General features: G+C 52.2%; 2 protein-coding genes across 2 annotated transcripts; one reads left to right on the forward strand and one right to left on the reverse strand.

Annotated features, from left to right (window-relative positions):
* Positions 1–5,559: 5,559 nt before the first annotated feature.
* AYL99_11985 (hypothetical protein) lies at positions 5,560–7,163 on the reverse strand (the record flags this gene model as incomplete). Its single annotated transcript, XM_018843489.1, has 3 exons — positions 5,560–6,347; positions 6,399–6,863; positions 6,914–7,163. 3 exons carry the CDS (start codon positions 7,161–7,163, stop codon positions 5,560–5,562), a joined length of 1,503 nt encoding a protein of 500 aa, XP_018687166.1.
* Positions 7,164–10,278: 3,115 nt separating this feature from the next.
* Positions 10,279–10,596, forward strand: AYL99_11986 (hypothetical protein; the record flags this gene model as incomplete). The annotated part of the gene is made up of 1 exon (XM_018843490.1): positions 10,279–10,596. One exon carries the CDS (start codon positions 10,279–10,281, stop codon positions 10,594–10,596), a length of 318 nt encoding a protein of 105 aa, XP_018687167.1.
* Positions 10,597–11,383: the final 787 nt, after the last annotated feature.

Here is an 11,383-nt window from a genome sequence, read left to right on the forward strand (position 1 = left end):
TCGCACTGCTGGAGAGGCCCTCAACAGTGCGAGAAGTCGATGTCTCAAGGACAGCTTTATACAATACAGATACGTGTTCAACCCTCTGACTCTTCGTCTAACGATCCCACCCCAAAGCTCTCTGACAATCAGACTTTCGGTCTATCTCGTCAAATCGAGTGTTGACTCGAGCGCTAACCTCTGTCATAGCGTTGAGGAGGATATTGCCGTCCGCCAGAAGCGGTATCAACGTGTGATAGGAGAGCTTGAGTTCAAAGACCTCCGCCGTTGCTTGTCGTCATCGCCTATCACTGCTAGTTCCAAAAGACAAACGCCCAAGGCAAAGCGTCAGTTGCGAACGGCTTTCGTGCCTGGGACGTCCATACCGAGAGCGGGATGTAGGTAGACCTCCGCGATCTCCACGACCTGTGGGGATCCCACCACCGCCCGCCGGCGGGGACTGCTGCTGCTGCGACGTCTGCGACGTCTGCAAGATTATGTAGACATCCTCATCCATACTCCCTGCAAGTTCTAACACTACCAACGCTCAGAGTGTCTCTACTTTAATCAGCCGCGAGAGCTCACGCACGCTCGTAGGCATATGCTGCAGGCTGCTCGAGTCGAGGACCAAGGGCTGTCGTTACGTGCCTCGAGCAGCGGCGTTATGGTGGTGGGGGCCCTCCCCGTCCTCGCTGTCGGTCTCGATACTCTTGGTGGTCGTCTCTATAGAGATATCTTCTCCTACATTTCTTCTGGCTGCGGTGCCAATTTCAGAGTCCTCCGTCGTGTATTAGACGAGGTAACGTCAATGAGGTAATTTGAGTTGGTAGATGAAAGCTGGTGTAGACCGTGGTGTCCATCCTTGCTCTTGAGGACATTGTGTGCCTATCCTTTCTCTTCTGGTTGTCCTTGAAGGCCATGACAGGCTTCATAGCTCATATTTATATATATTGCTCGGCTCGAAGTCGCCTTGGGTAGCAGCAGCGTCAAGGGGAGTTGATGCAATCGGCCGGCTTATCGTAGTTGGGTCACACTACTGTTGCTAGTCAGGCTACCGGCAGTCCATTACCTCTCCTCTCACTGTAACGAAGAAGAATCGGACCCTTGTTGCGCTCAGTGCCAGCATCTAGGGCAAAGTGCTTTTGAGGCGCTGTGTGTCTGGTGAATTTGTTCGGTGCCGGTTTGCAGGGCAATGTGTTTTCGAGGCAGCCAGCCACCCAGAGGATGTCATTTTGGCGCTTATGGAGGGTGGCTTCAATCCTGGCGTGGTGATTCTGGAAAAACTAAACATGTAGCCCCTGTCAGGTCAGACTATGAGGTAGGGAGACCGGACTCGGTCGATATTATCGTCGTCGGCTATAATATCAAACAGGATAAGGAAAGCAAGAGGCTGGATATGAAAGGGAAAGACATGCGAATGAAGGTGAGTTACATGGATTTTGAGAATTAAGCTGCCAAACCGTCTAAATCGACGGAATTCTCACGATTCCAGCGCTCTATGCGTTCCTCGATGGCTTTTGATCTCTTCTTGTCCACTTCGTCCTTCTGCGCCTAACATCTTTTGTGCTTCTGAGTTGACCTTGTCTGCCGACTCTCTCTGGGCCGGCTCTTCGAATTACGTCCCTTCGAGGAAGAGTGGGAGAAGAGGATGACGCGCTTCATAGAAGGGCTGAAAGTGCTGCACGATTTGACGTTCGAATCGAGTTCTCCAACGTTCCGTACGCGCCTCATTGACTTTCGATCTCTGCTCGTCTACCTCGTCCCTCCATCTCGCCAAATCCGCCGTATACTGTCGGCTTTCTTCCACATTCTTGACATATCTTAACATCCGTGGGTAGGCCTCTTGAACGATTAGATGTTTGAACCGATCAGCGAAAAGCGTTTTAATATCCGTTGGCGTAATTGTCACAGTGTTTATACCTGTTGCGATTGTGGCGGGTATCTCGAAGAATGGGAGTTCGGTATTGTTGTCGTCGGGATCGACAGTTACGGAAAAAACCCGCTTCGGCTTTCCATTATTCGGACCTTGCTCCCAGACTTCCCACACAAGCGTACTTTTCCCTATCCATTGGACGCTCTTATACCAAAGTGGCCCTTGGTTTGAATCCAATTGGACATCCGCTTTCCGGATATCCTTCAGTTCGTCGATATTCAAACCCTTTGGGCTTCCATACTCGGGGTCCGTGACAATATTAACCAAGACGAACCTGGAGACTGTGGATGTGCCTCTCAAGTGTAAATCCCGAACGTTAAGTAAACTGTCGTATGACTGTGAAACACGAACCTCAACAACAGTGTGTAGTTCGAATGCGGTGTCGTCCTCGTTCCACGCAATAGCCAACCAAGTCTGGCTGCTTCATAGACCATTTCCATTCGCTTTGGAAGGCTTCGTCGCCGCTACCTATTAGGTAGAATTTATCCTCGATCGACGGATCCAATTTCGCTAGGGCTATAGTAGTAAGCCATTGGATGATGAAAGCGTGTCTCGTGCCTTGCATGGTAAATTGGTAAAGAGTCAGTGTTGACGTGCGGCAGCCATATGACCGGGATCGTTCTGAACAGAGGGAGGGTTGACGTACGGGAGCCAGGGACCGGAACCACCATGTGGGTGGAGGAGGCGAAAGCGACTTGCTGCAAGAGAGCACCAGGAAGGCCGGATGACGACCGGGGTTGACGGTGCTGATGCTAGATGGTCATGCTCTTGTTGACGTTCGCCTTTCACCATCATAGTGTCGCACCCGGTGGTCTTCGCTTCGGAGAGGAGGTTGCTGCCTCCCTCTCATTCCCCTTATGGTGGGAGTCGCCTTGGCCCAGCCTAGCGCAGGAAGAAGAGAATATATATATATATATTTGTTGTGTGTGGGGGAGAAGGAGAAGGAGTAAGAGTGGGCAGGGCTTGAGGAGAGATATAAATAATCGGAACGTGCAGGCAGCCAGGACTGGACGCTATGCTGAAATCGGACTTTGTTGGCAGGTGAGACAGTGAAATGGTGTCGTTGTGATGTTGTGATACGCGTACCAGTGACTGAGACGTGTTTGGCAGTGAAAGAGTTGCCGTCTCCCTTCCTTTGTTCACTGCCTGTGACGCCCAAGAGCCTCAGCACCTCACTGCCTTGAATCAACCCCCGTTGACAAAGAGGTAGCTGCAGGGACCAGGCCCATTAATTCAAATCCTTTGCTTAGCCTTTGTTTCAAAAGGCATCCCCACGGAAGCACCTATAGCTATTAGGGGCACAGGCACGCACAGCTCCCTAGGCTTCGCGATCACTCGCTGATGTTGGTATCTTCGTTTAAGCCGGAGAATGATTCGGAGGCTTGATGCGGAATATTTGATTATGTTGTTCAGCCTCTAGATCCCATCACCACCAGTCTCTATGCGAGCCCAGAGGGTCCCAGCCCAGAGGTGTCGACGCCGCACAGCAGGCAAATTCTAGACTTTATAGGGCGTAAACGCCTTGTCTAGCCTTAGATTGGAAGATGTGTCGAAGAATTCTGGATGCAACTTTTAAGTGTGAAAGTCATCATACTCGCTCGACTTGGTAAACCTCTCCGAGGGCGTGCACCGGCGCTGACCTGGGGCTGTACACCAGAGCGGTCCTCGCAAGCAGTCAAACGCCGACCTTCTCCTCCAAAAGACACAGCTCCCCCGCTCCAAAGGAAGTCTGTGAGGCGACGGTCTCATCCCGACCAACACCTGGCGCGATGCGTATATATGATGATCATCGATCTTTCACCTGTTCCAGAAAGACTGAGACCCTGCCTCGAACTCCAGGGCTGCTGGAGATCATTGCAAACTCTGCTCGGTACACCTTACCATTTGAAGATGTGGCGGGACTTCATCGTCGACTGGAGCGATAGTGCGGTTGCATCCATACTAATATTCCCTACAACATAGGGCCGCGAGCGGTCATCCTGAATGCTCAGAATGAGTTCGTTGGATCTGTGCAAGGAGTATCATGTATGAGGTGAAAAACCTGGCTGAAAGCGACGAGGTTGCATGTGGCAGAGCTGTCAAATGATAACGGTAGGTCTACTTCTGCAGCACTGAAAATCCCACAGAATGGTGGAATAGAGTCATCAATACTCGAGCTCGGTAATCCTGTTGCATGGTTTTGATGTGCTGTCCATGCTCATATCCGCGTGACAAGTGTTCTCCCTGCGCCAAGTTGTCGTTGAGGTGTTCAACTGCCGCATGTTGGACGAGCCAGGCATCCGTATCCCATGATCACACAAAACCCGGTTTGACAGGCTAGACTGTGTGGCTCCAGGCTAGGTCCGACCGAGAATGCTGCGTAGTTGTGTCGGGAACTCGTGGGCTGGAAGGGGGATGAAACTAAAGGGGCATGCAGCCGTGCCTCTCTTGCGGTTCTCTGGCTGCTAGATTCGAGTAAGCGGTATACCTTGTCAGTGATTCCTCTTCCTCATGTCAAGCCTTGTTGACTTATCTGTACACCCTTTGCATGAGATGTTTCAAAGTCAGTTAGATTAGTCCATGCGCAGCACAACTCTTATTATCTTGCCCCCTTGCATTTCATGTCCACTTGTCTCTTTCCCAAATCCAGGGTACCATGTTGCTGCACGAAATATGTCTGTCCCCTTTTTTTCCAATCCTTCGCGGCAAACAAGCTCAAAGGGTCTCGCTTCATGATAAACCCCGGAGAACCTCGAGCCCCTCGGAGTGTCCCCAAGCGAGCCATTGATAAACCAAAGTGGCCAAGTGGCTTGCCCTTTTTTCTTTCGGCGTCGCACTTAGACTCTGCGGGTCAAAGCTACCACTCAAATGATCTACACCTCCAACTGTCCATATTCTTCTCCCGCATCTTCTTGATCACAGTCAGGAGATTTCTCAGTCACTGCCTTCGTCAAACTCCGCAAACTCGTCTTCAGGCTGTTTCCATCTAGTCTCCCCACCCATACGGCACTACCGACGTAGCCATATCCTTTTCCAACCTTCCCGGCCTTGTATCCAGGGAACTCTGAAAGCGCTTCCCCTCCTTCGACCCAGACCATCCCAAGTCTTTCCGAATTCCGCAGCCAGGGCTTCTGCAGAATGATACTCCGTCCCCCATGTCTTTGGCGTCCCCCAGATTCGGCCGGTTAGCTCCTCTCGGACGGTCCGGTCATTCTCCCAGCCAACCAGCCACGGCGCATCGTCAACAATGCGGACAAAGGACGGTAAGGCCTTCCCGATCGTGCATTCGTCTGGCACTCAGACCGTTTCCTCTTGTGCAGGAAGTGGAATGATTGGCCGTTGAGCGCTGGACGTTACCAGATCCCTCAGAGGTCACCCCCTCGAGGCGTCAGACCCCATCCACACAACGAGGTTGGCGATCAGCCCCCTTCGTTCTTGAGCCTTTCGTTCGTGGGAGTTGGGTGGGTTCATATATGAAGTTGGGGCAATCCCAAGGAGAATGGTGTCAGTAACCGCGAAGCACATGGTATGCCACAGGGAAAATCTGAGTATGAAAAGAGAAGCCATATCACCAAAGAGTAAGATAGTTCATGAATAGCCAGGCAAGCAGCAGAGTGCGTAAACTAATTATGGGTGGCAGTGCACCGGCACGATGCCTGAAGGTAACCTTATCTCGCGTCGGTGTCGACGAGGGTATACCCTCTGTTGATGAGCTCATCCGCAGCAACTCCAGCGCACCAGTCCGTCATCACTCCTTCGACCGGAGCGTATTTGAAAAAGCCCAAGACATTGCCCTCCGCATCCCACATAGCACTACCGCACATGCCTCCAGGTAAGTTAGCTGCTGCGTCTACGCCCATGTAGGTCCAGCTTGTAAACAACCATTCCGGTTTCGGCTCGTGATCATCGTTGGGGACCCTGGTGCGTGACTGAAGCATAAAGATACCGTCAATGAGGCCTGTATCGGGTGAATCCAGGTAGATCTCACTGAAGCATTTGGCTCGCCCTAATCTCTTGAGCTGGATAAGCACCGGCACTCGCGCGTTCGGGAACGTGACGTTAGAGAATTTCTCCGTCTTCGCTAACTTGACGAGAGCAATGTCTGTTGGTGAAACCTCTGAGATAAGTTCGCCTATCACACGGCCGGAAGGTGATGCGTGGATGACCACCGTCCCAGCTTCGCTAGGGAATCCATGTGCGGCGACAGTCATGAATTCGTTGCCAACACTATCCCTCAGAAGAACGCCGGTTGTTGTCTCGAGATACGTGTCGGGATCGCCTAGTTGTGGTGGGGAGTTTGACACCACTCTCAACCCTGGCTGTAGAGTATCGTACTTGCTCATATCTGGGCTTTCTGGCGTAGGGTCAAGCTGGCGGCGGGTATATAGGTTCGACGGTCTCCCCATCTCATCTTCGTATAGGTAGACACACGCGACTCTACCCACCAACCACGGCACTATAGTCATATCAGTCTGACGGTACTCCAGGACGATATATACCAAGTTACCCAAGTACATAACCTCTGTTATCGGGATGCCAATATCTTCGAAGAATTTCCGAATGACATGGAAGAGGGGCTCCCAGTCCTTTATGTTTCGGTAATCCTGATCTTCAGCGACGGAACCATTCTTCCGAGTCACACGCTTTCCGTTTGGCAGGGGGCTTTGGCCGAAAGTATCGTGCGTGTGGAAATACAGCGGTAATCCGGCAATTGTAAGTGGCCAAGGCTTCGGAGGCAACGAACGTAGTAGAAGAAGTATAAACCACCCGTTACTACCGATACCAGTTGTTCCTGGAAAGACACTTCTCAGGAGAGGCTCTTTATCCGGATCAGCCCAGCTGCCCTCGTCGTTTCGAAGGTCAAAGGGGAAAATCAGGTGGTGTGCCAGGGGTGGTGACTGTTGTAGAACTTGTTCTGGCGTGTTCATTTCTAGCGGGTCCTCGATGTGATTATAGAGACACAACCGCTCATCTAGAGAACCAGGTTATTATTTGCATTTGTAGGAGGGGGCAGGTCCTTACCGATGTGGGCCAGTTCCGCCTGAACAGGCCATCCGAACGGATTCGGGAACGTAGAACGAGCAATACTGTTGACGAAGGGGCTCACGGCTCCGTGGCTGGTGATGACTGCGAGTTTCTTTGGTGACGTCGCTTCCGCTGTGGGCGTGATTTGACGCTTTGTAGGAGAGACGCTCAGCCCACCGACCGCTATCGGCGACACGAGCAGTAGCTCAGCGACAGGCGTGCGCTCCGGAGTGGACGCGGACGACATGTTGTAAAGTTGGTGGCGATAACTAGGAAGGATGACGGTCATGTGAAAGACAGGAAGGAAAAAAGGTCCTTTAAGAGCGGAAAAGGAGTCGCGAAAAATTTTTCACTCGCAGATCTGAAAAACTTTACGCCGGCTACGTCCGAAGGTTTCGAGCCTGGAAGAACTTCAAGCTTTGCGTTGCCGAAGCCGAGATAAAGTGATGCTTGCTCAACGCATCTGTTGCTTATGTACATATATATATATATTCACGAGCAGATCCGGCTGAGGAAAGGTAAGAAGTGAGTCAGAGACAGAGAAAGAGAAAATGCAACTTACAGCGTTGATACGATGGGTTGAACTCACCGCGGTCGCGCCAAGCCATGCCGTTGGGTGCTGGCCAACCGTATGGGCATTGAGGCGGAGTGGAAGTACGCTCCGTGAATAATCCTCGTTCCAATCCATTCACGGTAGCAGTGAAACGGTCAAGGTTGGTTGTTTCTTTCGTCCATGGGATTGTTGTTTTGCGCAAAGCAACCGGGGAGCGCCGACTTGTGGGGGATTGCTGGTAAAGCCTTTTGCACAACATACCCCCTCGGCCGTGTGCGAAAAGTTCCTCGGAAGAAGTAGGGAGCTTCTAGTGGATCTCTTCGAATTCGTGGTGCAACTCGCCCAGTTTCCGGCTGAACTACGGTTGCAAGCCGACATCGTTTCCAACGGTCAGGGGACAGGTTCAGCGAGAGATTCTGAGGTTTGATATCTCGATGGATGGGATTTTGGCTTGGAAAGGACTGTAGATAGCTGTCGAGGTGGTGTGAGGAAGTGCCGGATCAACACTTCGTGAAGGCCGCCGTATCGAGGATTCGGGTGTTTGGCCATCATGTTGCCCACCAGCTCATTGCACTGATCTCATTTCGTCTCTTGGTAAAGATGAAGTGAGGAAGGTCACATAGAGTAACGTATTCCGTAACTAAGTATATATAGACACTGTATAAGACCGCCTCGACCCCGGCGCGGCTGTTCTAGAGAAAACAGCTATACAGCTCGTGTCGGGACTCACCACCTGGCAGGAAACTTCATTCGTTGCTGCTGACGTTGTTGTCGCCGTTGTTGGCCATGATGTCGGAAAGGATCAGGAGAAGGAAGAGGCCTGGCACGAAAAGTAGGGACATGCGAAAGACGGTGAGTTTCGCCGGCCGTGTGAGTGGATCTGCCAAACTATCCAAGGCGAAGGATTTTTAAACTTCACTCTCTCATTCTTAGTCTGTCAGTGTGCTCACGACACCCCGTGTTCAGTGCCCGTGTCCCGGGCAACAGGAACTCCTTCGAGCGCCTGGATGACCGTGGGGAAGGAGTGTATTGCTGGAGGAGTTCGGGAGCCCCGAACCGATTGATATCCATCTTCTGTTGGTGTAGCGTCTGACAGTATCACAGGCTGCAATGGATTCTTTGCTCATGGCAAGGTCCAGACCGCTTGTGGAGATCATGAGTTGTTGGCGCCAACTAGGCGGCGGCTGGCGATCGTCGCGGTTTTTAAAGGGCACTTGCTCTTCAGTGTAAGGAGGTAAGCGAGCCACGTCGTTGTAGGCTGGCAGAGAGTCGAGCGACCCGCCTCAGAAGTCCGTCCGTTGGTGCCGTCGGAGGTGTCAGAGTAGCACTTCTCGACCTCGGAGATTTTACTCGGAGGTCGCCCATCGCGGTTGGGTTGTAGCGCCCGGCGCAGACCACTTCAAGTACCTGATATTCTGGTCACCGTTCCTGCGATCAACAAACCCGCATTTCTTTCGGCCCACTCTCAGATAGATTGTTCAAGATCTCGGCAGCCTCCATGTCCTCGATGGACATGCCAGAGAGCACATGAGCGCCAGAGTACAAGACGGCACGACAAGGAATCCGTGCGAAAACGATGACATCGCAGCTCGGACTGTCCCAGCTTTGAGCGGAGGGTGCGGACGAGGCAACCGGGCAAGGAGAAAGCTCTAAGCTTGTGGCTTGCCATATATATATATATACAAGCAGATTGAGCTGAGGAAAGAGAAGACGAGAGAGAGGGAGAGAGCTCAGGGGTATAAATACCTCGCCTGTGTGCCAAGCCAAGCCTGTGCGTGCTGGCTAACCGTGACACCGTGACACTGTGACTGAGTGGAGTATCACGGCGCAACCTGGAACAGGAGGAATCACTGTCAGAAGTGCAATTGTACGGAAGAAGTCTAATTAATGCAAGCGGTGGCAGTAGGGTAGATGAATGGGCATCCAGCCTTCTGCGGGTGGCGTCAGCCTCATGATACCGTGATACCGCGATACATATTCAGTCAGTTATGTATACTGGACGGAAGACCTTCTGCACAATCTTGTGTGTCCCGCACTCGGTCGACTTGAAAGGTCTTCCCTGCCTTTCACATTGCACGGCAAACTTGATATGACGCTCACCCATTTCCGAAGGTATTTCAATCGGAGGCAGTTCACTCTTCGATATCTTTACTAGACTGTGAGGCGTGAACCAACTGGGACTCCTCAAGGTGCCAGCGAAGCGAGGAGAGACTTTCCAAGGGCGCAATGGGTCTGAGGGTCTTTCTCGAGGTCCTCCTCGACGCAGTCCTAGACGTTGCCCTGGAGGTGGACCTGAGGGGGTCCCTGCAGATGATCCTGGTGGTGGTCTTGAATGTCATCCTGAAGACGGTCTGACTTGGGGCGATTTAAGGAGCGGAATATCACGTGCCATAACTCCGTCAGCGTAATTATGGCACGTGACTGACATCATACCAGCAAAGCGAGTAGAGTCTACTAGAGGTGGGCCTCGGAGTGGTTGAAGGTGATCTTGTAGGTGATCCTGCATTTAGTCCTGAGGGCGGTCTTGGGGACTGTCTGCCGGGCACCAGAGATGTCGCCATCGGCACTCACAAGGTGTAGAGGTATTGTAGCCAAATAGGTATGAACGAAAAGATCAGGCCCTGGAGAGCGAGGATCCAGCAGGTGCAGTCCATGACAATCATCTCAGGTCCGGAGACCGTGTAATGACACGATACTTGAAGCGCGAGAGCTCGGCGAGTAGCACTACTCGTTCAGTAGCAAGAGGTTGCCCATCGACCTAGAAACACGTCCACCATGGGGAATTCGGAGACAAAGGAAGCTTCACGGTATGAAAGACTCTATAGCCCATCCTGACCGGTTGACCTTCTCAGTTCTGCTATGGACGGCCACCAAGAAGCAAAGACAGTTGGAAGAGAAGAAGAAGGAAAAGGCCGCCGGCACCCCTCCAGGTGGAGAAGAAGGCCATGAAGATGCGCAGCTGGAAGAAGTCGGCGTCGTCGAGGAGCGGGACGCTGGCGTCGTGGATGCTGGCCACGTTGAGCAGGTCGAATTACGGTCCACGAAAATCCAACGGTACTGGTGTTCCGAAGGCTTTCTAACGGAGCACTTCACCGCCGATCAAGCGCCGGTAAGCATTGGTTCCTGATGGTCTTTTCACCATGCCGAAAGCTAATGTTGCTCGCACGTTGAGAGGTTCTGCACGACATTAATACTTCGAGAAAACCAATGTCGCTTGTTTCGATATACTGTGTGCTGTCCGGAGGTTGAAATCTGGACACGGGAAAACGAAATGCATGCTCTGGTCTTGACGGATATCTGGTTCGCTGCGTACGACCGGTTTACTTGCGCTCACCAGCAGTCCGCGCGCACCACTTGATCCTCCGTCTGGCAGAGAAAGTGGACGAGTTCCATCTGAGCTTCGGCATACATCGGCAGAAATTGCTTGTATGCAGCCTACGTAGTTGAGACCGTATTTCGAAGACTGGTCACTAGCCTCTCATCTCAGAGGGTGTCTGGTACTAAGACGTGGGTGGTGATGTTGGCGGGTGAGTCGAAGAACAGGGTCATGGCGGGACTGCGCCTTCGTTCAGATGATCGCCAGCAAACCCCTTCAACTTAGGCATCAGGCAGTGCGCCACTCCCTTTTGCTTTCTGCCCACCACTTCTCGGCCGACTCCCCATGAACCCGCTTCCATCGACATGGACATGATGAGATCCGACGATCGCTCCGGGAATTGGTTTTGCCGGAGAAATTGACTACTTCGAATCTCTTTGATCGTTTCAATCTTCGAGCTTGTCCTCGGCGATGTTTGGTATTGGTTGTAAGGCTGCCGAGGGATGAATCCTGCCAGCATCTCGTCGTTTTCATCTTTTATGAGCCGCCAAAATCAGAACCCAATTCGACGAACTGTGCAGCCAATGCCATCGAGACG

This window comes from Fonsecaea erecta, assembly GCF_001651985.1.
Source record: "Fonsecaea erecta strain CBS 125763 chromosome Unknown Scaff21, whole genome shotgun sequence".
Taxonomy (NCBI): Eukaryota; Fungi; Ascomycota; class Eurotiomycetes; order Chaetothyriales; family Herpotrichiellaceae; genus Fonsecaea; species Fonsecaea erecta.